The 25,149-nt window shown below is 52.3% G+C and overlaps 1 protein-coding gene across 2 annotated transcripts in view; it reads left to right on the top strand.

Moving 5' to 3' along the window:
* The window catches only part of COL22A1 (collagen type XXII alpha 1 chain), a 197,501-nt gene that overhangs the window by 154,680 nt on the left and 17,672 nt on the right, over positions 1–25,149 (top strand). For both annotated transcript variants that reach the window (XM_081116359.1, XM_081116358.1), the window contains 11 exons: positions 2,865–2,978; positions 3,328–3,381; positions 6,191–6,244; positions 7,799–7,852; positions 10,309–10,362; positions 13,437–13,490; positions 14,875–14,928; positions 17,014–17,067; positions 20,092–20,136; positions 20,814–20,867; positions 22,338–22,391. In XM_081116359.1, coding sequence (XP_080972485.1) covers positions 2,865–2,978; positions 3,328–3,381; positions 6,191–6,244; positions 7,799–7,852; positions 10,309–10,362; positions 13,437–13,490; positions 14,875–14,928; positions 17,014–17,067; positions 20,092–20,136; positions 20,814–20,867; positions 22,338–22,391 — 645 coding nt within the window. The remainder of the gene's footprint in view (positions 1–2,864; positions 2,979–3,327; positions 3,382–6,190; positions 6,245–7,798; positions 7,853–10,308; positions 10,363–13,436; positions 13,491–14,874; positions 14,929–17,013; positions 17,068–20,091; positions 20,137–20,813; positions 20,868–22,337; positions 22,392–25,149) is intronic.

Raw genomic sequence — 25,149 nt, 5'->3', positions numbered from 1 at the left:
AATATCTCAGAATAAAGGAGAGAGATAGAGACCAGAGGGCATCAACATCTGTAGATCATGCCTAAGGAACCCTGCAACATACGAGGTGCTTCCCCTGCATTTCTTTTAAATTTTGCAATAATCTCCTAAAGTAGGAGATGATCCTTGTTAAAGGATATGGAAATGGACTGAGGGATTAAGTGACTTACCTGAGATGACTCAGTCAAGAGAGGAGCCGGAGCCAGCACTGATGATCGGGTGTTTCTGACCTGTGAATGGGGAGAGGTAACAGATTTAGGGAGGAAAATAATAAATAATACTCCAAACCATGGTGGCACATAGAGAAGCTAAAATCCACTGTGCCCTCACCATGTGCCAGGCATGGCATCAGGAATTTTCCATTCAGTATCTCATTCATTTCTCACCAGACTTTGAGGTCCACATTTCACAGATAAGAAGGCCGAGTCTCAGAGAGGTGAAGCCGTGACCCCAGGTGGGCCGAGGTGTCAGGAGGGTCTAGTTCAAAGCAGAATCCTGTCTAGTCTCAAGGCCTTGGGACCCCAGGAGCCCAGGAGTCAACGTGAGAGTTGGAGGGCTGCCTGATGGAGGCTGGCCTCATCCTGGCTCACTGGACCCCAGGACCCGGCTAGTGCAGTAAGTCCAGAACCCTCACTGGTAACTCGGGCTGCTGACAGCTCTGGTTTTCAGGGAACAACCCTTCACAAAATCTGTGACTAGGACAGACCTAGGGTGAGAGTTAGCCCTCCCAGAGATTGGAAAGAAATAGGAAAGCAGTGAGATTTTGTATTACTCAGATACTGCTAGTCCTACTGCAAAGGCTGGTTCCTAATCACCACTGCACCCCTGGGCCTAGCAAAGTCCCAGTGGCCGGCATTCCTGCTGCCACCAGGCTGGCTCCCACCCCATGCTTCATGTATCCATTGTGGTGTTTCATGGATGTGGCTCATTTTTTTTTTTTTAAGTATGTTTTTATTGATTTCAGAGAGAGGAAGGGAGAGGGAGAGAGAGATAAAAACATCATTGATGAGAGAAAATCCTTGATTGGCTGCCTCTGGCATGCCCCCTACTGGGGATTGAACCTGAAATCCAGGCATGTGCCCAGTCCAGGAATCGACCTGTGACCTCCTGGTTCATGGGTCGATGGGCCTATGCTCAACCACTGAGCAACACTGGCTGGGCAGACACATCTCATTTTGAAGAGCTATAGAGAAGGTCTAGGAATAGATAAGTTCCTCCCAGCCCTGCTACTCCAACAAACAAAACCCAGCAGCGTGAAACAGTCTCCTTCAGCTTAAATCCTTCACCGATGCTTCAGACACCCCAGCATTTCGTGCTCTCCATCCCCTGCCCCCAACTTCAACCAGCTTCTCAGACCATGCACTAAAGGAAGGTGGCACAGGGCACCCAAAGGTCGAGGGTTGGCCCACTGGTGGATTGGCTGGTTGGTGGGTCAGCTGGTTCACTCACTTCCCGGATTGATGCTCCATGGAAGGCCGCTGGCGATGCACTGGACACACTAGATAAAGCAACTCTGCCTCTGTCTTCGGAAAGTCCATACTTTCCTTTCTCTTGGTATTGGGGGGATGGAGCTATAAACAGACCGGTCCAACAACAAGACAAGGGCCCCCACTCCGAAGCAATCAGGAAGACTTCTTGGAGTAGGAGGCCTCTAAGGATCTTTGAAGGTTAAGAGTGAAGCAGTTGAAAAGAAGGTGGGCTATGCAGAGTGGCTTTTGTGATGGAAGAGCCCTTCTCCTTCCGTCCCCAATGGGAGGCCAATGTCAGTGCTCAGTCACCTGCAGCACCCCTCACGGAGCATGATCGAATGCAGCTCCACACGCCTGTGTAGGTCAGGAGGCTGTGGCTGATGCACTTGTTTTGTGTCAGTTGACACCATTCAGCCATGATCTCTTCAAGACACATATTATTGGGGTCTCAGAGCAGACAGGCACCGAGCCCCAGAGTGGAGGCTTTGTAAGCGGCATTGAGGGAGTTGTGGAGCGGGTGCCTGTGTTAGTGGTAAGATAAGAGCCAACTGCACTGGCGATTGGCTCACACCCTCCTAAGTGCCTGCTTTGTATCATCTCACTGAACCCTTACCACCAGGAGACCAGGGGAGGTAGGGGGCAGAGCGGGGAGAGGGCTTGCGAAAGCTCTCCAAGACCCTGAGATGTGATGTGGGCTACAGCGTGGTCAAGCCAGCAAGTGTTATTTGGTAGAGGCTGTGCTCCAAACTTTAAGATCTAGGGGTCACAGACAAATTAGAAAGTGGTCCTGGGCTCAGAGAAGGCGAAATTCACCCCAGGGACAGCACTCACCTGCCTCCGAGAAGCAGAGCAAAGCTCAGGCCCAGGGCAGGTTTATTAAACTCCCACAGGGCCAGGCTGGGGTACGGCCACAGAGAGAAAGGCCTGAGGGTGCTGCCTCCTTTCTTCTGCTCCTTTTCTTGGAAACCACTCCTCAAACCCCAGACAGAGGCTCCACCTCCAGCGCAGTTTTGTCTCTAGCTTAGGGGCAGAGCTGATATTCCCGATGCTAAATGTCTGCGTTAAGTCGGTACTGCGAGTATTTTTAGGTGCCCACAGAATCTGTTTTTTCGTTTTGGGCATCATTGTCCTGGGCTATCCTCCCTGCAGTCCGGCTGCCAGAAGTAGGGGGGAATGAGGCAGTCATTCAGATAAACCAGTGCTTAAGCCTAATTTAAGATTAAGACAGAGAAAAGTGCAAATTTTGAAGCAAAATAGGTGTGTGGGTGATGACTCAGTCCGTTTGCTGTCCGTCATCGTTTGCTGCCTCCTCTGTCTGAGAGGTGGGGGCTGTGACCTCCTTCCCTTTGCAAGTAACTGTGATTTATTCTCTCTCAGGACGTGTGCAGTGACTGTCCTCCGGGCTCCCCGGGCCTCCCTGGTCTGCCAGGTTTTAAAGGGGACAAAGGTCTCCCGGGAAAGCCAGGCAGAGATGGCACAGATGGAAAAAAGGTGAGGAGGAAAGAGAAAAGGTATTTTCACGGCAATGTAATGCATCATCTTGGAGGTCCCAACTCTGCCACCCTAGTGCCAATGGGATGAGCCCAGTCCAGGCGTGAATCCGGGAGGCAGGTCGCTGGGGCTGAGGACTGGCCACCACACCTACTGACCATATCAGCTGTGGGTTGTACCTGTGGATGCACAGACACCACCCTCAGCTCAGACCCGCCAGGGTGGGGGGGCGGGGGGACAGGGAAGTCCCGGTGGGAAGTCCACAAATAGGTGTGTCAGGGGATGGCCAGCTGGCCACTGGGCATGGGCTCCCGACACTCATTCTTGTTTTCTGTTTCCCCTGCTGCAGGGAGATGCTGGGCCCAGAGGCCTCCCAGGGCCCCCGGGAGCAGCTGGCGCGCAGGTCAGTGAGCCTTCAGGAGGGTCCCACATCCATCCCTTCCCCTCAGCTAGCTGCCTAACCTGAGCATGGGGAAGGGTGATGTTGGGCGTAATTGTTTATGATCAGAAACCTCCCATTCAAGGTCTAACCATGCCACTGACTCTGCTGGTGATCTTGAGTTGCAAGATCATTTCCACCTGTTGAGTCTCAGGCTGTTCATTTGCAAAAACCCGAGTGGTTGAAAGTATGTGATGAGCTATGGGACTGGAATGTGTGGTACTTGCTGGAAGACAGGAGCCTTTGGAGCTGCACAGCTCTCTCCCCGAGCAGAGGCCTCTTTTCACCCATCGCTGCCTCAATCTTGAAAGATTCTCACCAACAATTCCTTTCAAAGGTTCCCTTCCAAGTCAGGAGATGTCAAGATGGGTCAGGTACGGGCCATGACTTCCAGGCCCAGAGCTGTGTTGGAGCAGAAAGATCTACAAGCTGGTGACTTGTAGACAAGTGAGACTGGGGCTGGAGGCCAAGGAGAGTGGGGCACAGCTTGGGCTTTGGAGGTCAGCTGCTTCCCCAGCCTGGCTCTCTGCCTCTTATTAGCTGAGTGAAATTCACTTACTAGTTATAGGATTTGGGCAGTTTATTTGACTTCTCTGAGCCTCAGGTCCCTCTTCTGGCCTATGTCACAAAGAAGATGGAAGGATTAGACAGAAGATTCACGGGGCACGCAGGCTCGTAGGAAATGTTGGCACAAGGAACTCTAGTGGTCCCCATAACCATTGCTGTTTGAGTTAATAGCAACTATAACATGTGGCTTCAGATTTCTTGTCTACACACTCTGATAATGACACTGCTTCACGGAGTAGTCTCACTGGCTAGATTAGATACCACAGACATATGAAATATTTGTTTGCATCAGCTCGGGATATTAATAAAGAAGCACATGAAATGGGAGTTCATTTGGAGAGCCCAGCAGAGTGCCCACAGCATGGGGGTTCTGAATGCCAGCCCTCTCTTCTGGAAGGAAGGGGTTCAGGCTGGGGTGGCTGTGCTGGCTTTGATCCCCACCTGCAGTGGGGAAGGAGACAAGGATGGCTGTGGGTCCTTGAACGGCTGACATTTTCATTGTTAGGAGGTGAGGACTGAAGCCACTTCAAGCCCAGACTGAGGACTGGAATTTGAAAGGAGACCATTTACTTTTAAGGCGATTGTCCTAAATGTCAGAGAAGCAGTGTGCTGGTCTACGTCACTTCTTTTCATTGAAATAATAATGGGCCTGCAGACAGTGTGCTGGTTTTATAGATTTAAAAGCAGTAGAAATAATTGCATGCAGAAATGTTGGAACAAATGCTTTCCCCTCTGAACCTGTTTTTTCTGCTCTACACAATGGCATTGGGCACTTGACAGGCATTAGCTCACCCCACTCCCCCGTCACCCCGGGAGACAGGCGGGAGTGTGGCTCTCAGGTAGCCACCATCGCCAGTGAGCTGCGGGCAGGGGCAGCCTTCCGGATGGGAAGAGGACTGGGCTCGATGTTTCAATGAGAGGATTGTGGGGTTCTGGACCGAGAAGGACCCCCATAGGTTGACCCCCCCTAATCCTTCATTTACGGGGTGAACTGAGATCTGCTCAAGTGTTCAGTGATAAGAGAGGACGAGCCTGGGGCCAGAGCCAAGATTGACTTCCCGCCAGAGGCTTAATTCATTGCATAATGCCTTCCCTCAGAAGAACCAAAATGTTTTTGTTTAATCACATTTTACTGAAATACATTTGTTAATGCAGTAAATGCAGAGCCAACGTAGGTGGCAGTTCAGAGAGACTGGAACCCTTGAATGTTACGTTCAGGGCTGGTCTGCAACAAACGTGGTTGGTAGGCTGTGTGCTGTGAGCGTTTTCCTAACCGCAGTAACGACAGTGATGATGATGGTGACAATGGCGATGAGAAGGGTGACAGCTAATGCTGACTGAGAGCTAATAATGAACTCACCCCTCGCCTAAGTGCACAGTAGACTTTGTGTCACTTAATCCTCACAACTGATGACAAAGGAACTATTATTCTCATTTTGGAAGCAAGGAAACAGGGTTGAAGGACTTTGCCCAGTGACAATTAGTAAATGGCAAAGGCATGATTCACATACAACGTGATGTAAAATAATAATTATAACCAATATTTAGTGAGCTCTTATAGTGTCCTGAGCTCTATGCTGTGTTTTCCACCTGTTTTCCTAACATCTCATGGGCTAGGCAATTGTTATTTTCTATTTTGTAGATAAAATGACAACTTAGAGTTTAAATGACCAGCTCAGGGTCCCGCAGCTAGTCGAGGAGGGAGCCGGGAGCACGTGTACAGGGGCAGGCTTGGCCCGCAGCCCCCGTGCAGTGCTGCCCGGGCCACCACCCTCTCAGCTGCAGCCCTCACGGGCACCTCCTGGGCAATGCCCGCAGGCGCTGCTGATCGCTCAGCTCCTGCCCCACCTGCGGCCTCCCACCGCCTCTTGCCCGACCCCTCCTCTTCACCCGACCCTTGCAGCGCCCCCACATGCAGCCAGGGGAGCCCTTCTGGCATCTAGGCAGCCAGGCCTCCTATGGCCCCAGTGCTACAGCTCAACCCACTTCCAAGGGTCAGCTGCAAGGCTCCCAGTGGAGGGGGCTCTGCCTGCTCCCCAGCCCCACTCCCACTGCGCCCCAGCACCCGCAGCCCAGGAAGCCCTTCCCTGGGGGCGCCCTTGCTGAGGCGGAGGCTGAGGGAGCGGGGAAGGGAGGGAGGCAGGCGGGGAGCCTCGTGCGTGGCCCTGGCAGCGTGTCCCCTCACTGGCTGTCTTGCTCTCCGCAGGGAAGCAAAGGGGAGCGCGGTGCAGACGGCGAGGCGGGGCCCAAGGGCGAGCAGGTGAGCTCCGACCAGCGCTCCGGGCGGCGCTGTCTCCAGACCCCTTTCCCGCTCCTGGCCTCCGCTCCCTTCCCTGTGCACAGTAGGGTTTTCGGAAAAGCACCGTTTCCCCATCTGGATCCCCGGCTCATTGTCACATTCCCTGTTCCCGATTATCTGAGGAGCTTGCTTTTTAAATTCTTTTGGACTCTTGCTTTCTGTGCCTCTTGCTCACTAAAATGGTGGTCCTTTATTCCAAAGTGCGCCTTTCTGCCCTGCGACCCTCCCTTGTTTCTCAAGTACCCGGGGCATGACACGCAAAGGCGAGCTTTGCAGATGCCCCTCTGTGCCCACGGCCCTCGGCCCTGCTCCACCGCCTCTCCAAGGCAGGTGAGGTGGCACCAGTGATGACACGCTGCTTTCTGTGGCTCTGACACTGCGCCCCCATCACCCTCCATCCGGAGCTACCGGCCGATTCTGCCTCTGGACCCCTCAGCCTCTCGCAGCCCTTCTGCTCTGTGAACTGACCCCCGTGTTCTGCTGAGCTGCTGACAACTCTTTTCCCGATTTTCCCTTTTCTCCCCCGCCTGCCCTCCTGCTTTACTTCTCACTCTTCTGTGCATCTCCCAGCCGGCACTCACTGTGCACCAGCCTGTGCCGGCACCGTGGCAGGCTCAGCGGTACAGGATGGGCGACGGGCAGGCCCCTAACTGCAGGAGGGTCCAGCTCCGAGAGGGAGTGAGCACAGGCGCACGGAGCCAGGGGCAGGGCCCGAGCTGTGTTCAGGGCCTGGTGACGGGCACAGCCAAAAGCCCCACTATATTCAGAAACCAACGTGTGTTTGGAGATGTCGAAGGCAATGGACTCCACAGTGAATGTTACAGTGTGTTTCCAGTGGCGGGAGGTGGAGGTGGGGGCAGGGGAGTCATTTATTTTAAGGTGGTTTCCTTGATTTTATAACATGGTTATACGAAATTAAATGTTGTTTCAATACACTTTATACTATAATTTGTTTAGCTCTTTCTGTAATACACACGGGCCCCTCTTAGCATGGAGGCATGAATCTCTTTCTAAAAATTACTATATTATTGCCATAGTATGGATACTGTAATTCAGTTAAGCTAACAAATTCCCTTGCAGGCTTATATTGTGTCTGTGTGCATTCATTTGTCTTTAAACTTTCGTTATGAGACACTCCAACCGTACATAAAAATAAAAGCATATGCTAAAAAACCCACCCTGTACCCATCAGGCAGCCACGATATTTTCAGCTGTGGCCACTTTGTTTTCATCTGTACCCACACTCACTTCCCCACACGCCTTTCTTCACATGGTTTTGCAACAGATCCAGTTTCAGGATGGTTTGCTTTTGTAAATATTGTCAGATCCTTTCTCGGCCTCCTGAAGCCCCAGCAGGATATTAAACAAATGGGTCCTCTTGTCCTCAGTGCCTTCAGCCACAGTTGTTACTGGAGTAGAAAGCTGACCCTGGATTGCTGTCTGAAAGTTGGTAGTTGCACCAAGTGGGAAGCTTCTCATGAGTCATTTTAAAGACGCACCTCTCTGTTTCCCTAGGGTCATCCCGGAGCTCCAGGCTTCTCGGGGCCCACAGGGAACCCTGGACCACCAGTAAGTACCAATATTCAGTGCCCTCCTCTTTTGAACTTGTCATTTGAACACACTCCCATTCTAATTGGAGATGCAGTCGCACTGGACAGACCTCTTATTTTAAGGAATGGCTGACACCTTAAAGGTGCCCAGGGATGAGCTGAAGGTGCAGGTCCCAGGGGACATCTGGGGGAGTGTGCAGAAGGACCTGAGGGGCACTGACGCACAGTCTCATTAGAATGCTGTTGGGACTGGGAGACACTGGCAGGGAGGGACAGGCTTGGTTTATTTATTTCTATCCAGCCTGGGAGGTGGGGGGCTGGGATGATCACAGGATTAGGATCGTAGGGTAAGGAATGTAGAAGCCACTGTCTGTGTTCAGTGGGACTTTCTCAGATTAACTACAGTCAATAACAATAATAAAACTACAAACCGTTGTTATTCACTATTACTAGTTTCAGCTGTTCATTTATCATTATTCTCAGGTATGTGCTATCATTATAACCATAATGACCACTATGAATATCATCTGTGTGTTCCCATTGGGCTCTCTTCTTCTTTGGCCTCTGTGGCTCTGACATTGACTGACACCCTTCTTAGCAAATCTGTCTCCCTTTGGCCTAGGCTGCCCATGAATTACTCTTATTGCCTTTAGCCATGGTAACAGGCAGGGGGACTTCCTATCTCCCCCAAGCCCAGGACCAGTCCTGTGGGATTCCCCATGTGGTCTCCCAAGATTCCCCCTGCGTTCTCCAGAGGCTTTGGTCTCCCAGACCTTCCAGAGAGAGGGCCCCTGGAAATGGGTGAAGGACACTCCAGGGAACCTGCTTCGAATAGGTTCCCTCTGTCCTCGTAAGTAGTGAAAAAGGCTCAGTTTGGATCCGAAGTTGAAATGTGTGAAATTAAGCTTGCTCTGCCTTGCTCTTGACAACTTCTAATTGACCAGAATTCTAACAGTGTGTTAACTCTTAGAATAAATCAGGTTGTTTTCAATGTACTATTTATAAATGAAATCATATAACATAGAGCATTAGACATATTTTCCACAGCCACATCCATTCCCCCAAGGCCCCAGACCATGTGTGGCCGTTTATGTGTCCCTAAAGCTTTCCCAGCACCTGGCACAGCATTGGCACTTGATGCATGTATGTAAGACAGTGAGCAAAGACTGCCGGGAAGGTATCGGTAATGCACTGAGAACTGGGTCATTTGCTGTCCCATATTTATTATTTGCAGCGATCCTTGCAGCGGGTAGACACACAGAAGACCACTGGCATCAGTACTCATGGGAACCTTGAATGGAGAGCTCTGAGTCCGTGCCCGGTGCTGGCTAGGGCTTCCCATGTATTAACTTTATTCTCAACGACTCAAGTGAAATGTGTGGCATTTTCCCCTCCTTTTTACAAAGGACCTGAGATACAGAGGAGTAAAATAAGTTGCTAAGACTAAACAACTCATCACTGGAGAAGCAGGACATGGACCCAGGGGCTCTGGCTCTAGGGGGTGCTCCTAACAATGCCCTCTGCTCTGTGCTAAGCAGTCGTAGCCTGGCCCCTTGCCGGCCCCCCTGGTGCTGTGGGCAGTGTCACTTCTCCCCTCCCACTGGTATGGAACCAAAGCTTAGAGCCCTTGTACCGCTAGACCAAAGCTAGGAAGAAGGAATGTGTTAATCAGTCTGCAGAGTCTCTGCCTTTATCCCCCAGCCTACCCAGCTCCTAAACCATTTATGTATTCAAGAAATATCTCCTATCCACTATCTCCAAGACCCAGCTTTAGTTTCCAAAAAATAAATCAATAAACACTAGGATGTCAGGTAGTGGCAAAGGCTGTGGACAAATGTGAAAACCAGAAAAAGGCATTGGGAGGAGGCAGAGACTTGCCATTTTGAATCTAGGGGGACAGCGCCTCACTGAGAAGCTGCTACCTGAAGCGAGGCACAGAGGGGGCAGGGTGGCCTCTGCCATGTGGGGACTGGATTGCAGGCAGAAGGGACAGCATTGCAGGGGCCCTGAGGCAGAGGCGCGTCGGCTCACTTCGCACCACTTACCTGTGTCCAGCTTCTCTCCCAGTTATCCGTCTCTGCATCTCTTCAGCCTGAGTTGACACAAGCAATTCTTCCTTGCCTCCCTGGAAGACAAATCCCATTGCTTATTTCTTGCCTTCTGTCCTGAAGTGTCCCTGATAGGAGCTGAAAATGTCCCCTGTGAAGCAGGACTGCTCTCTGTTGTCTTAGGGCTGGCTGGCTGGTGAATGCTCTGGCCCATCCTGAAACGTGGCTGCCGTCTCCCCAATGCCTTTGTGTCCCAGAGATGAGCCCAGCGGATAGGGAAGGCAGAGGCACCTTGGAAATACGTCTGGGTCAGGCAGCTGGGCAGGGGCACAGGATGCGAGATCAGGCGTTGCCTTGTGCACAAAGAAGTGCTCACAATCTCTCGTCAGGTGCGCACCACACTCATTCTCTGCTTGATTGTCCTCAGGGAGCAGCTGGAGTTGCAGGAGCTGCGGGACCACCAGGAATCCAAGGGCCCCCGGTAAGTTCCTCAGTGGACAGGGCCTGCCTTCAGCTTGTGTCTGGCTTTCCCAGAAGCCACATGCTTGCCCTGCCCTGGTCCCCCTGCCTCCTGGGGCTTACACATCCCCGGGTCTAGCCACTGCTAGCCAACCACAGGAGGGACCGCTTTCTATTGGAGCCCCAGTTACCTCGCCTAGAAAACAAAGGCTTGGGTGAAATTACCTGGACAACTGTGATACCAGAATTCAGTTTACAACCAACACAAACAGGTCGAGGTTTAGCCCATCCCTCTATTCCCTCTTGATTTGTTTCTATCTGAGCAGGCCCAGGGGAGTGGGAAGGCTTGGAGCTAACCCATCCTGAGCCTTTGGTTATGCACCAGGGAGCATGCCAGGTAGGAGGTAGCCGCTGTTACCCAACTGTTCAAAAAGCAGAGTGTAGTTAACAAAGGGGAAGACACGAGTCAAGGTCTTGAAGCCACAACTGGTGTGGCTGGCCTTGAACCCAAGCCACGTATCTCAAAAACCATAATTATATTCATTGCCTAAGGCTTCCAGAAGCTCTCTTGGTTTCAATATTGTGAGCAGGCATTGGGATAGTGGCCACTGCATACATAATACATACTTACTTACAGGACCATACAGAGAATGAATGTCCCTGATCTCATATGACTTCCCTGTGCCTAGGAAGGTCCTGAATCGTGATGTCCAGTTTATAAATAAGAGAGGATCAGAGAAGCAAAACTACCAGTTCAGGGTCACCCAGCAAGGCAAGGGTCACCCAACAAGGCAAGGGAGGGTCAGCACCAGGTACAAACCCCAGTCTCGGGAACCTCAGTGCCATAGTCTGAGTCTGTCCAGAGGCAGGTCTAGGTCCTGGCGTCTCTGGACTCTGGTGCCAAGAGCATGTTGGGGATCACTTAGGACGACTTTCTCCTTAGAGTAGGAGAAAGAACCAGAAGGGGTTAGGTCACTCGTCCAAGGTTGTGCAGAAAGTTCCTATCCAGGTTGGGAGTTCTAAGTCAAATCACGGTCTGTCTACTCCACACTGACCCAGAGTCTGGGGCGGCCGGGGTGGAGGCTGGTGACCGAACAGCAGCAGTTACTGTGGTCCTTGCCATGACCAGCATCTGGCCAGCCCTTTGGAAGCAGCCCACCTCCAAGGCCCAGGATGGATAAAATATAAAACACACTGCAGGCAGCTTCCTGTTGAACCGCAGGCAGCTAACGATTTCTTCAGCACAAACTAATGGACACTTGCCCAAGTTGAATAATATGTGGAACCAGATGTAAGTCATGTCACTCCGAGGAATGAAACCACATTGCATCAGACATTTATCCTGTCACCTGTCCCTGTGGCAAGTTGCGTAGTTGTTGGGCGCTGTCCCTGGTCCTGGCATTTCACCATGAACATCAAACCAGAAAGGATTTGACTTTTCTTAGAGCAAACAATGAATGTTGGTAGTTCAAAATTAGCAATAAAAAAAGTAAAATGGGGTGTAGTTAAAAGAAATACAAACCTAAAACATTTCCAGTGTATTCAGAGTTAAATCATATCAACCATTTGCCAATCCTTTTTTAACATAAAATGAAGGCTTAACTTTGATTTGGGTCCCGTGAAGCCCTTTGTCATTGTTGTAAAAAGAAGTCTTCCCAGCTACTATTTGTTGCTTTTTTAAGAAATGGTTTGAGAATCTGGGAACCTCCATTATCAATGTTTCAAAGTCCCTAATTATGATTAAATATTCTTCCCAAGTGACAAAAATGACCCGCTTGCTAGTGCGTTTGCAGGTGATGTGATGCAGGAGGGCGAATGGCTTCGCTCCACTGGCCCTATCATTTTGCATTGGTCTAAGCGGCATTGTTTCTGGACAGTCCCTAACCTCTCAACATGAGCATGGAGCCTGTAAATCCTCTTGAGCAGAGATTCTAACAAACCAACGGCAAACCTAAAACATTGTCCATTCTTCATAGGTTCCCAAGGGCCTTTAAAAAAATCCCCCATGTCTTAATGCTGCATCACTGATGCCTTTCCTCTCCTTCAGGTATAGAGCAAGACTCAGTTCTTGAATTTCAGTTGAGTTTAAGTAGTACTTAATAAAATAAGTGTGTTTTGGGTCCTCTGATTTGACTTTTTTATATCACAATATACAAAAATCTGTATAAATCTGAAACAAATATTTAGTATTTTTGCTTTTCTTCCAAGATGCTAAAATCACAACCCAAAAGAGTACATGGTGTTGTGCAGCATGTGGATGGGACGGTGACGTCCCGCCTGGGTACCTGACCACAAAGGAACCCTGGCAGGGGCTGTACAACTGTCAGGAGCTCTCTGCACTCACCGCAGGGACACGGGGTGTAGGATGCTCCCAGGTGGCTGGTCGCCTCCCCAGATTTAGGAAGCTCCACTGGCAGTAACATGTGCCTTTGGTGAATAAAATGAGAAATGGAGAATTAATGCCACTGGGTGAACACAGTCTTTGGGAATGTGAGGCCTATTACATGGGGAAAGATACCCACAGTGACAGTGGGTGGTAAGACATAAGACATTTGGGAGCCTCCGGACCAGAGGACAGCACTAATGAGGCCACCCGTCTATGCCCCTGGTCAGCTCCTCACCTGCTGTGGGTCCTGTACACGTAGCAGCCCCAGGTGCCCTGGTCAGTGCTGTGTGGCAGGGACCCGAGTCTCAAGGAGTTTGGGGAAAAAGTACAGAGTCTGGTCTGGACCCAGGTCTGTGAACTCTGAAGCCGCAATATTGTTTTTTTCACCAGGCTTTCAACCTCTAATTCCTCTCGAGTCCAGGTAACGTGGCCAGAATTAGCCCAGGTTAACACACCAACTTGTATCCTTATGCTCCACCCAGGGCACCTCCCTGCCCTGGGGGCAGCGATGCCTGGAAAGGCAGGGGGTGGGTGCGGGAGCACCCACTGTTTCTCACCAAAGACGCCTCCAACCCTCGAAGGCAGTTCTGTGTGACATCTACTTGCAGAAAAGCCAACCAGAGAGATTTGATGGTGTTTTTATTAATAAATAAATATTTTTATTTATTGTTGACAGAATTAATGGTGTTTTTATGTCTTGGGTCTTTTAGGGAAAAGAAGGTCCCCCTGGCCCCGGAGGCCCATCAGGGTTACCCGGAATCCCAGTAAGTGACATTTAAAAAATCTAATTTCTCTCCTACATAAATATGCAAACAAAAATGTATCTCATCATTGTTAAAGCAAGACCTGGTCATGAGGGGAGTTTTGCATATTACAGAATATGAGAAGAAAATAACCACTCAATTAAATTAAATTTTCAGTGGGGTCTCTCTCAGTATCATTCTTTTATGTATGTATTTGTTGTCATTTACTTATTTGAATAGTATTTTCATCTCTCTAGATATATATGTGTATGCATGTATACATATGTATACATGCATATTAACAGTGTCTATATCTACCCATAAAGTTAAAACAATCAAAACATGCCCATATATATGCATACAGAACTGAGGTAATTAATTAGTGTGATAATATAGACATTTTCTATTTTCCACATGGCTATTAAATGTTTATAAATTTTACTTATACTCTATCTAATAAATGCCCCATAATATATCCTTTCATTTCTCTGTTGCCTCATGAATCTTATAATTATTTTTTAAATCTACAGTAGACTAGTTCGCATGCACAGCACTTTTCTGACTTCCATATGATGGTCCCTAAAAGAGGAGTGGACTGTCAGAGTTTAGACATGCCTGAGGTTCTTAACACAAACTGCATAATTACTTTCCACAAATGCTGTTCTGCACTTTTTAACCCAACGTCCTTCTCAACAGGGTGGAGCTCTCCACTGTGATAGCAATGAAGCTGGTCCAGAGAGGCCTGGAGCTGCCTTCTCTGCTAAGAGTGAATCCTTGTGTGTGGCCCCTGTCTGGCCTGTGCGTGCTTCTGGGCCTCCACTGGCCACAGCCCCCACCTCTGCCCTCCACAGTGCATTCTTTTGTTCCAGCCATGCTGGCTTCCTTCTGGGGCCCAGGACACTCTGCATCTTCTCCTCTCCTGGCCGCAGGGCCTTTGCACATGCGTATCTGTCTGCCCAGAAAGCCCTCTCATCACCCCTAGTGAGCTATTGATGTCTTTGCTCTTTCCCAGCCCCTTGTGTGCTCCAGGAGCTGTGCTAAGTGCTGTATGTCACTCAGTGTCCTCATTGTCTTCTTCAGTACTGGCACCTTCCCTCCTCACAGCCGTGGTCAGCGCAGGGCCCAGATATGAGGCCCCATCATCTCTCATTTGGCTTTGTGTCCTGGAGGCTCTTCTTTAGGTTAATAGCAATAACAAGGAAACGGTTTCTTGCTTTTTTATTATGTGCCAGACACTGCGGATCAGACATCCAAGCCAGAATCTTGGTGTTGGGGAAAAACCAGGAAAACGAACCAGTTCTGCTGGTCAAAATGCTTCCTTCCTGCTGCCTGTGGATGGAGCTGCGAGTGTCCTCCCCTCCCCGCAGATCTTCGGACAGATAACCAATTTGAGTTTGTCTTGCAGGGAGCAGAAGGCAAAGAGGGCAGAGATGGGAAGCCTGGTGTCCCCGGAGAGCCGGTAAGGGACTGAATTCTTATCACTCACTTTACAGGCCAGGTTAGTGCTTTCTCAGTACCAGCAGCTGTGTGCCCAGGGGCTGCTCTGAACTGGGCACAACCAGAGGTGTTTTCTATGCTTACTTCTGTCCCTTCTCCTGACAACCCTGCCAGGTAAACACTGCTGCCCCCATTTTATGGCTGAGAACTGAGTCCCAGGGACAGGACGTGATGGGCCCAGAGTCACATGGTGGCTGGTGGCAGAATCAGAACCTGTGCCCTGACTCCTACCGTTTTCTATACTTTTTAACTGCCCAAGGCAGCCTCATCCTAATGGTGTGGGAGGAGAAACTGAGGCAGGTGAGCACTGGCTGGAGTAGAAATCTGGTATTTGAAAAGCCTGTTACCCACCAGAAACCCAAGCTTCACCTACTGGGCCCGGGATGTGAGTCTGCCCTTTCTTCATTGTCCTTTGTGTGCCTCCTCCGTCGTGGATGTCATCCGCTCCAGGCACACAGGGAGAAGGGCCGAGTTTCTGTGGCCCCAGGACCTGTTGGCTGGGCAAGTGCAGGGACTTACTGCTGTCCTTCCTCAGGCTGGTGGATTTCTCTTCTGTGGGTCAGGGCTCCCCAGTGACAGTGGTTCTTCTAGCAGCCCTTTGTCATCACTAGTCCCTGTCACAGCCTCAGTATCGAGGGAAGACAGAGGGTGGCATCTGGAGCTTAGAGACCTGGGTTCTCCGAATGCCCAGCAGTGAGAGATGGGTTAACGATGGTGTTCACCCAGCAGATTCCATGCAGCTGTTAGGAGAAACGTCCTCGACACCGACATGGGACTTCTCCAAGACATATTAAGTAATGTATCTTGTGTGTATAGCCAGCCCTATTTAGTATGAAAATGGATCTACGTATATTTTTCTAGTATTTAGGAAACTCTGGGAGACTCCAAAAGCAAAATAAGAGTAGTTACACTCCCAGGAGGTGATGCTGAGCGGAAAGGGCAGGAGGCTGGGAAGGCACATTTGTACTCCAGGCTAGGCCCCCGTTGCCTCCATCACAGAGACCTATGAGGGGGATGGTCTTGAATGTACCACTGAGAGACAGACCCAGGAAGGGAAAGGACACCCCAAGATCTCACAGCTAGACTAGGACAAGTTGGGACAGAAGAAACCAACCAGCCGACCCACCTGGAAATCAGAGTTTTGTACCCCACCCTCCTCTCCGCAACTTTCTCTGAATTCAAGGATGCTCCTTTCCCTCTCCTCTGCTCACTAAGGGATCCCACCTGACCCTCGGGTTTATAAGCTGTGCAAACAAGGGGCAATCCGGGAAAATGGACATGCCCTCCAGTTACAAGGAAGGAGGGCCACCCCCTCCGCAGCTGCCAGTCAGGGGGGCCTTTCCCCCTCTCTCCCTGCTCCTACACACCCCAACCCCTCTGACCACTTTTGCTGGACGTCAGCACTCCTTGCTCACTGGCTTTTATTCATGGCTTGGTTCTACCCGGGGCAGTACCGAGCTGCTAGAGCCGAGATTGTCAGATAGCAGAGGTGTCTCCATGACGTCTTTATAGCAAGAGAAGGGGACTGGGGAGAGATGAGTAGTTACAGGCCCCGCCCGGAGGCGCAGCCTCTGGGGTGAGAAGAGCAGCCTTTTGGGTGCGACACCCGGCTGGGATTCAGCTGGCTTTGCCATTTATTAACTCAGTGAAGTCCTTTGAGCCTCAGTGTCCCCGTTTGTAAAATGCAGTAGTTGATAGAGCCTCGAAGTGGGAAGTGGTTTTGTGGGCAGGTATAAAGTCGCTTATAAGGAGGATATCTACGTAACTTCTCAACCAGACCAGGGCACCCCGGGGAACGCGAAGGGGCCGAGGAGGAATCACTGTAGAGGCGACCCCTGCGGAACCGGCGCCGGCCCAGGAGCCCGGGATGTAGCAGGGATGGGTGCGGGGAGGCGATCTGAAGGGGTGAAAATGGACCCAGCGCCGGGGCAAGGGTGGGCCGGGAGCCGGTGACGGGCTTGCGGGGTGTCGGGCAGGAGGCCCGGGCAGGCGGGAGTAGGAGGGTCCCTCAAATGCTGTCCTCACACCTTCTTCCTCTTCCTCTCAGGGCAAAGCAGGAGAGCCGGGTCTGCCAGGACCAGAGGGTGCCCGCGGCCCCCCCGTAAGTGCTGTGTGTGTGTGTGAGTGAGTGTGAGAGTGTGTGTGAGTGTGAGAGTGTGTGTGTGTGTGAGTGTGAGTGGATGAGTGTGTGAGTGAGTGTGAGTGTGTGTGGATGAGGGTGTGTAAGTGTGTGTGTGTGCGTGAATGTGTGTGGGCGAGTGTGTGTATGTGAGTGTGTGTGTAAGTGTGTGTGAGTGTGTGTGAGAGTGTGAGTATGAGTGTATGAGTGTATGTGAGTGTGTGTGTGAGTGTATGAGTGTGTGAGAGTGTGTGTGAGAGTGAGTGTATGAGTGTATGTGTGTGTGTGAGTGTATGAGTGTGTGAGAGTGTGTGTGAGAGTGAGTGTGTGAGTGTATGTGAGTGTGTGTGTGAGTGTATGAGTGTGTGAGTGTGTGAGAGCGTGAGTGTGAGTGTGTGTATGAGTGTGTGTGTATGTGAGTGTGAGTGTGTGTGGATGAGTGTGTGAGTGTGTGTGAGTGTGTGTGGGTGAGTGTGTGTGAGTGTGAGTGTGTGTGGATGAGTGTGTGAGTGTGTGTGAGTGTGTGTGGGTGAGTGTGTGAGTGAGTGTGAGTGTGTGTGGATGAGTGTGTGAGTGTGTGTGAGTGTGAGTGTGCGCGTGCACGCTGTCCGTAGTAGAATAAAGGCCCCGCCGCATGGCTTGGAAGCGGCGGGAGAGGCCCCATGGCTGCTGGGCCCTGGGCTCTGCCGAGACGGGTTCCGCTCGCGCCGAGGCCGCCCAGGTGACTTCCAAAGTGTGGCATCGGCCACGCGTTGTCCTGCTCCCTTCGTCCTTATACTTGCTGTCATTTCTGTGGAGGTTAGAACCCACAGATGAGTCCTAATTTTTGTTTTGAACATTTCCATAGCTAAAGGTGTTTTTGTTTGGTTGTTTTTTACCGATTATAAAAGTACCCCATTCTCACTGCAAAACAAAGACAATGATGGTGGTCACCATTAGAGAAACAATAACGTGATGTAACAGAGGAGAAAACAGAGCTACTTATAATTCCACAGCACAGAGAGGCAAAGCTCTGTTAACATTCTAGTATATTTTTCCTGGTCTTTTTTATATGCATGAATCTGACATTTATATATTCAAATTGCTATCTAGGTGTTAAGCTATTATAGATATTAACATGCACACATATTTTTCTATTAAAATGAACTCAATCTATATATTTTGGGGTTGTTGAGGGATTTGTTTCTTTGCTAAATACTTTACTCCTTTATAATTTTAAAATTGTTTACACAATTCCTTAAATTTGTTTTTGGAAAAAATACAATTTTTAATGAAAATTCTAAAATCCAATTATCTGGCCAGAAGGAGGAGATCAAAATGCCAGTTCCCTTTCCTTAATGTGCTTCTCTGTCAAAAAAAAAAAATTAATAACTCACCTGACTTGCAATCAATATGGAGGAAATAAACGCAGAACCCATTTCCTTTTTGTGAAATCTCTGCTTTCCACCTGATTACACCAGGGGAAGAAACCCACGATTGGACAACAGCACCTTGTGCGGGGGGTGAAATCCCAGAAGTAGTGATTTTTGTTAAGGTGGTTCCTGGCTCATTGGGTGGGGTGGGCTTCCTTTCAGCCACGGAGGCCCATTTGCTGGGACCTGTGTTGGGACAAGACCCATCTGTGGACTGAGAGTTGTGAGGAATCCCACCCCAGGACAGGGCAGAGGGTAGAGACCCAGGCAAGGGAAAGGAGACCCGCCTCCTCTGGCTGGTGTGGCGTGAGTCAGAGCAAAGCAGTAAAGAATTAAACGAGCTTTGAAGTAGATAAACCTGGGCTCAGCTTTCACTTTTACATTTACTAACTTTGTGACCTTGGTCAGGGCCTCTCTCTGAACCTCTGTTTCTTCTTCTATGAATTGGGGATCAGAAGAGCTCCCACTGTGTAGGGCGGTCGTGAACACTAAAGGAGAGGAATAAATATGTAAAATGCCCACCCAGTGTCTTGCACGTTGTGTGTGTCCCTCAGTTGGTGCTTCTGTCCACCATTATGTGGGAGGAGAGCACCGCGGGGCCCCTGCCTCTGAGATCGCTGGGTTTGGGATTCTGGTGTCTGAGGAAATGCTGGGACCCAGGCAATCCTTGTCCTTCCCTAGGGAAAGCGGCCTGGCCAGTTCTGAGCAGTGAAGAGCTCAATCCTTTCAGCAGCTCTGCAGAAGTAGGTGCTATCCTCATTTTACAGATGTGGAAACTGAGTCACAGGGGAGGGAAGCAGGAACTAGGATTTACAGCTAGAAAGTGGGGGCCGTGGCTAAATTCCAGACCTGATTCCACGTCACCCTGAGCCATCACACTGGTAGCACGTGGAGCCCTCTCTGCAGATGAATCAGTCCTGCAATGCCAGCCAGGGGCCTCGTCACTGCCCTCACTGCAGTGCTAGATGCTAGGGCGCCCCCGGGTTAGCTGGCTTCTCTGAAGTTACAGTGGATGAGTCTGGAATTAAACCTGAGATGACTTATTCTTCCTCCTCTCCTCTTTCCCACTGGTCACTGAGACTTCCCAGCAGCTCCTCAGGCGACAGGCCTGTGTGAGGTCACCACATCTCATCTGCTCACCACGACCCAGCAGGGCTGGAGTCCGCCCTGGGCTCAGACGGAGCCGTGGAAGGCAACCACGCAGCTCAGGGCTTCTCAGGGACCTGAAGCCGCACGCCTGGCCAGGCCCCTGCCCCTTTGTCCCCTGCCTCGCCTAGGAGCCAGGCAGAGGGGTCCCAGCCAAGTGGTGTGAGGTCAGGGAAATGAGGAAGAGGGATGACCTGGGCCGATGCCCCACACCGAGCATTTGTGGGACCAGCCTCTGCAGCCCGGCCTGTGCTGTGACTGAGCCGGGAAAGGGCCTCGTCACAGCCAGCAGGCATCGAGGCCATGGCCCGGCCCAGAGCAGGGCCCGCACCTCACAGCTGGTCAAGAGAGAGGGGAGTCAGGACCCGCTGGACCGTCTCACCGGGTGCCTGCCCTTCCCTCCTGTGGCCTGCTCTTTGGTGGAATAACTCCACTCTCTTTCTTCTAGGGCTTCAAGGGACACACGGGCGATGCTGGTGCACCTGGCCCCCGGGTAAGTGGATGTCTTTCTGCAGAAGTCATCCCAAGTGGAAGTGAGCTGGTGCTTCCAGACACTGGGCTCCTGGGCCCCGCAGGACAGTGCAACACCTTGTCCCCTGAGAAGCTGATGGTGTCATTCCTCTCCTAGTCTAGTTTTTCTAGAAATTTCTCCTGGGGGGAAGACACTGACTTACAACCAATTGGACCAAATCAGCCTGGAGTCAGGTGTGGCCCCTGGGCCGGGCTGCGCACGAGCTGTGCAACTGAGGCAGGAGGACGTGGGCGATGTCCCAGATCTGGAGCTCACGCATGGAGAGCATCAGCCTGCCCCAGATGCCTGCTCTTCTTAGCCTTTAGCTCCTTCCTTCCTTCCAAATGCCCTGAACGGAAGGAACCTCAGGGTCCTCTGGGCAGAGGCCTTGCCATGCCCTGTGTAAGGGGGAGAACTCGAGGTATGGGAGATGAAATGGGTCAGCAGGCGAGGAGGCAGGATTCCAGGCAGGTGTGCCCGGCATTCAGACATGGCCCAGGACTCGCCCTGGCCTTGGGGGCACCGCAGAGCCCAGCGGCCCCCTGTGGGCCTCCTCCTGGATCTTTCCCCTCTGACGATCAAAGACACTGGCGAGGCAGCTGGCATTCTGCATCTTCCTCTCTAACAGCAGGTATTTTGTTTCTGCTCTTCCTACCTAGGGAGAGCCTGGTGCCACGGGCCCCCCCGGCCGGGAAGGGTCACCAGGAAAAGATGTAAGTGGGTGTCCTGTGGGGCCTGCTGGGTCTGTGGGAGCAGGCATAGGGGAAGTGGAAAGAGCTTCACCGAATGACCAAGGGAACCCCCAAAACTGTCCCAGGGAGGTTGGTGCCACTGTGGAGGAGCTCACAGGAGAATTCTCAGGGGTGGTCAGTGATGTCTCAGTTGCCCGCACCCAGGCCCGAGTCCTCCTCGGCTTGCTGACAAGGCCCCGGGATCTGAGCGCCCAGCCTAATGGGCCGGTGCCTGGGCCAAAGGATGGATGAGGGGCCTTTTCTGACTCCATCGCGACATGTCTGTCAGTATCAAGGACGCACCAGTTGGATCCGACCTCAGCAGACTAGAGCGGCCTTTCTGAGTCTCCCCAGGGCATTCCTCCACCTCCAGTGTCCTGCAGCCTCAGGAGCCTTGTGTGGCCACTGCCACCATGTGCTATGTGACACTATGCTACCTGCTCTCACTGAGTTTGGGCCTTAAGACCAGGGCAAGTCATCTTTGACCCCAGTCATAGAGCGGGGGAGACTGAGACCCAGAGAGGCTGAACTACTTCCTCGGGGCCACACAGAGAATCGGAGGCAGGAGGAGGCGCGAGGAGGCAGCCTGTGCTCAGATCTGCCAGCTCCACATCCTCACCTGGGACCGCATCCTACCTGACGCCCTGCAGGGGTCTGACGTGTGGACTCAGCCTCCTGGGAGTGGGTGCTTGGTCAGGAGTGAGGGGACAGGGCAGCTGCCTGGCTCGGGAGGGCTTCTCCCCGGCCCCGACCCCCAGAGGCACCTCAGGCCCTAACGGGCAGTGTGACAGTCTGGTCTAGCCAGCTCCCTCACTTGCAATTTCAGAAAAAGGGGTGACAGGTGCTCCCCCCAGGCAGAGTGGGGCTGGGTACCATGCCCAGCAGGTGAGGTCAGGGTGCCATGGGGACAGGAGCCTGGCTCCCTGATGGTGGGCGATGCTTCCTTCCCTCCTCGTCAGCTGCCTGACTTTAAAATCGTCTGCTGGGTGTTTCACAGTGTGCGGTGCGTGGGAGCCTGGCCAAGCTCCTGTCCACTCCTAGGTCACAGGGCTGCTTGGAAACCCCCGTGAGGGGCTGTGAATTGCCAGCCCTTTGTCCCCCAGATGGTGCTGCACACATGGGTGACATTGTTCTTCCTGTGAGCCTGAGGCAGGACAGTCCTGGTGGTGTCTGCGGGCCAGGAGCAGGCCTGCGGGAGAGCTTCCCGGAGGAGCGGCCTGAGCCCCGGGAGCAGGAGGGGCGGGCCGGCCGGCAGAACAAACGCTGCAGAGCGAGGGCGTCTGCGCTCGCTCCTCGGAATGAGTTGGCCGGTTCGGAGTAACTGGCACTTTCCGATGAAATGCTTTGGACGCGGTTTGTTGGTCTCGGGCAGCGTGGTAAACTTTGGTCCACGTTGTGCCTCCGTCATCTTTGTGCGGAGGCTTCATGATAACAACGCTCTCTCTGTTCCAGGGTGACGCTGGACCCACAGGCCCACAGGGTCCCCAAGGACCGAGGGGCCCACCGGTGAGTTTTGCTTTGAGATCAGTTTGCTCCATGTTTTGGCAGGGCCGGTTGCCATGGTGATATGTGGTTGGTTCACCCCGGTGGCCCTATGTGTTGTTGAAAACATCAGTATGACTGCCCTACGTCCCCCAGGGTCCCCCACACCCCAGCTCTTTTCTGGAACCACCTACACACAATCAGAAGTTTAAAAGGTGCCACCTGGTCCAGCAGGGGCTTGGGCCCTCTGGGGCATGCATCCCAGTGGGGTGCTGTCACCCCAAGGGACACACATTGGTGCCAGGTGCTGTTCATGTATCAAACATGGATGTGCATACGGAGCAGAAACACACGTGTATGTAGCTGTGATATTGACAGCTCAGGGGGCAGTTAGGGAACAGAAACCTGAACAGGCAGGTGGGGAGGGAGTGCAGTAACACCGAGGTGGAGGGCGCCTGCTCCCGACGCCCCCAGGCCCGCGGTGACATCCACCGACCCCCTTATGTCCTGGCATTGGGCTTCCGCACCCTGGACCTAGGATTGCCTGGGCTTGACCCCTGGCCCTCCTCCTGCTGCTCATGTGGACGAGTGAATTTTTTCAGCTCTCCTGGGCCTCAGTTTCCTCACCTGTAAGGTGGGGGAGGTTGGAAGAATCCAGTGAGTTAATCCAATGAAGTGACAGAGCAGTGGCCAGCATCGGCATGTGCCTGCGGGGATCCCCGTGGGCCCCGTGTGGCCTCTGTTCCTGGAAGAAGGTGGTTCCCTCTCTCTGCTTTCCTCCCAGATGGCGGGCGGCACTCAGTAACTCCTGATGCTTACACATGCCTTCAAGGGCACAGAAGAGGCTAAGGGAAGGGCATCTGGGGAACAGTGGGTGCCCCAGGACAGGTGTGTGAGGTAGAGGAAGCCGGCAGCAGGCCCGGGTGAGGCTGGAAAGGGCCTCGAGAGCCACATGAAGTAGGTGGGACTTGTCTCTGAGGCCCCAGGTCACCAAAGGCAGTCTTGTGGATTTCTAACTTGTCCCTCTAACCCTAAGGGTTGTCATAAAGAATTTGTAACCAACAGTAAACAGCTGGGGTTTGCCAAATACTATTTTCTTGAACTCATTGAAGCAGGTTCTAGGTTTTTCTCTGGCCACCTCAGTATCAGCTGGGAGCGGTCTGCTTCCCTGACTGAGAAGAGGTTCCCACCACCTCAGCAGGCTCTCACAACCTTGAACCAGACACTGACTGCTTATGGATCCTGGCACAGCCTGGTGCCAGAGGCTGCCTGGGCATTTACATCACCCATTCACTGAGTTCTCCCAAACACTGGGAGGCAGGTGCCATTATTGTCCCCATTCACAGATGAGAAACGGAGGCACAGAGAGGTCAGGCAACTTGCCTAAGACCACACAGCAACTCAGGGGCAATTCCAGCAGTACAGTTCGTCTGAAGCTTAACGCAACACCTTCCTGGGCCCTTGTTGGCGAGATTTGCTGCTCAGGAAGATTGCCTGGCAGGAGGGCCTTGGGGCAGGAGATTGGAGCTCAGAGCCATTGGGGACGGGGCTGTGGTCTTCACTCCTGACAGTCACAGACACCAGGGGGCTCCGGAGGACAAATGGGGCCTGAGCAGTGGCCTGAGGCCCAGAAGGGAGCCAGGTCTTAGCCCCAGTCCTCTAGTGCACAGGTGACAGGTGGTGGCCTGGAGCCACCTCTCCTGCCGTGCACACCCACTGTGTTGACACGGTGAGCTAATGTGTCTAGGCCCTTCTCCTCCCTGCAGAGGGAGAGGACCAGGAGGAGGGGGAGGGGCGTAACTAGCACAGGGACGGCTGAAGTGCGTATTTTTAGAGCCACACAGATGGGTTGGTGGGTGGGCAGAGGGAAGTGTGGGGAGGAGCACCAGGCAGCTCTCCCTGGAAGGGGTGAGTGGGGGGCCGTCACACATACAGGCTGGCTGCAAGCCCCCTGCCTCAGTTTCCTCACCTGTGCCACAGGAATGAAGACAGCTATGGGACACAATTCTGGATCTGGTGAGATGAGGCCAATGAAACCCCACAATCGCACATTCACTTTTTAGGCCCAGGTGGAGGCCCTGTTTATGATCCTTAACCTCAAAACCAAGTCCTTAGTGAGGGTCGGGCAGCAGGAGATGGGATCAGTGTCGCCTGGGTCCAAAGCTCCCCTTCCCGTTCGGGCAGGTTGCTTAGCATTTCTGTGCAGGAAGGTGTTTGCCGGTCGAGAGCAGGGAGGCAGTGCAGGTGGAGCCTGGCACTCCGGGAGTGCCTGGCAGTGTTGGCGTCTCTTCCCTTCTCTGGTTTCCGCACAGCCAGCGCGTCTGAACACATCTTCACCGGTGACAGGCATCGGCTCTGTCGGGCAGCAGGGGCCGTGGAGAGTGGCTTCCTAGCTGCTCTCGGCTCACGCACCTGGCAGAGGGCCTCCTGTGTGTCCGGCTGTGTGCTCAGTGCTGGGCATAGGCTTCCTTTGGGTGGCTCCTGGCAGGGACGAGAGCCAGGCAGACACAGCCACCCAGTAGGGGCTGTCCCGAGAGGGAGGAAAGTGGTAAACTCTACCTGGTGAAGCTGAGCTGTGACTTAGGCTTAATAGAAATTTGTCTGATCTTCAAGGTGGGTAGCCAAGAGCCTCCTTGAACTTTCTGATTTGTATGCTCCTCGGGATCTTATTGGTTAAATGTCTGCAAAACTCATCACGTTAGTGAATTTAGGATCTGAAGAGTCAGTCCTAGAGTCTGGGGTGAATGGACCTTCTGTTTAGTTGCGTGACCCTGCACGAGCC

Source organism: Miniopterus schreibersii, assembly GCF_964146895.1.
Source record: "Miniopterus schreibersii genome assembly, chromosome: 17".
NCBI classification, from domain to species: Eukaryota; Metazoa; Chordata; class Mammalia; order Chiroptera; family Miniopteridae; genus Miniopterus; species Miniopterus schreibersii.
This window is presented reverse-complemented; position numbering and strand designations above follow the sequence as displayed.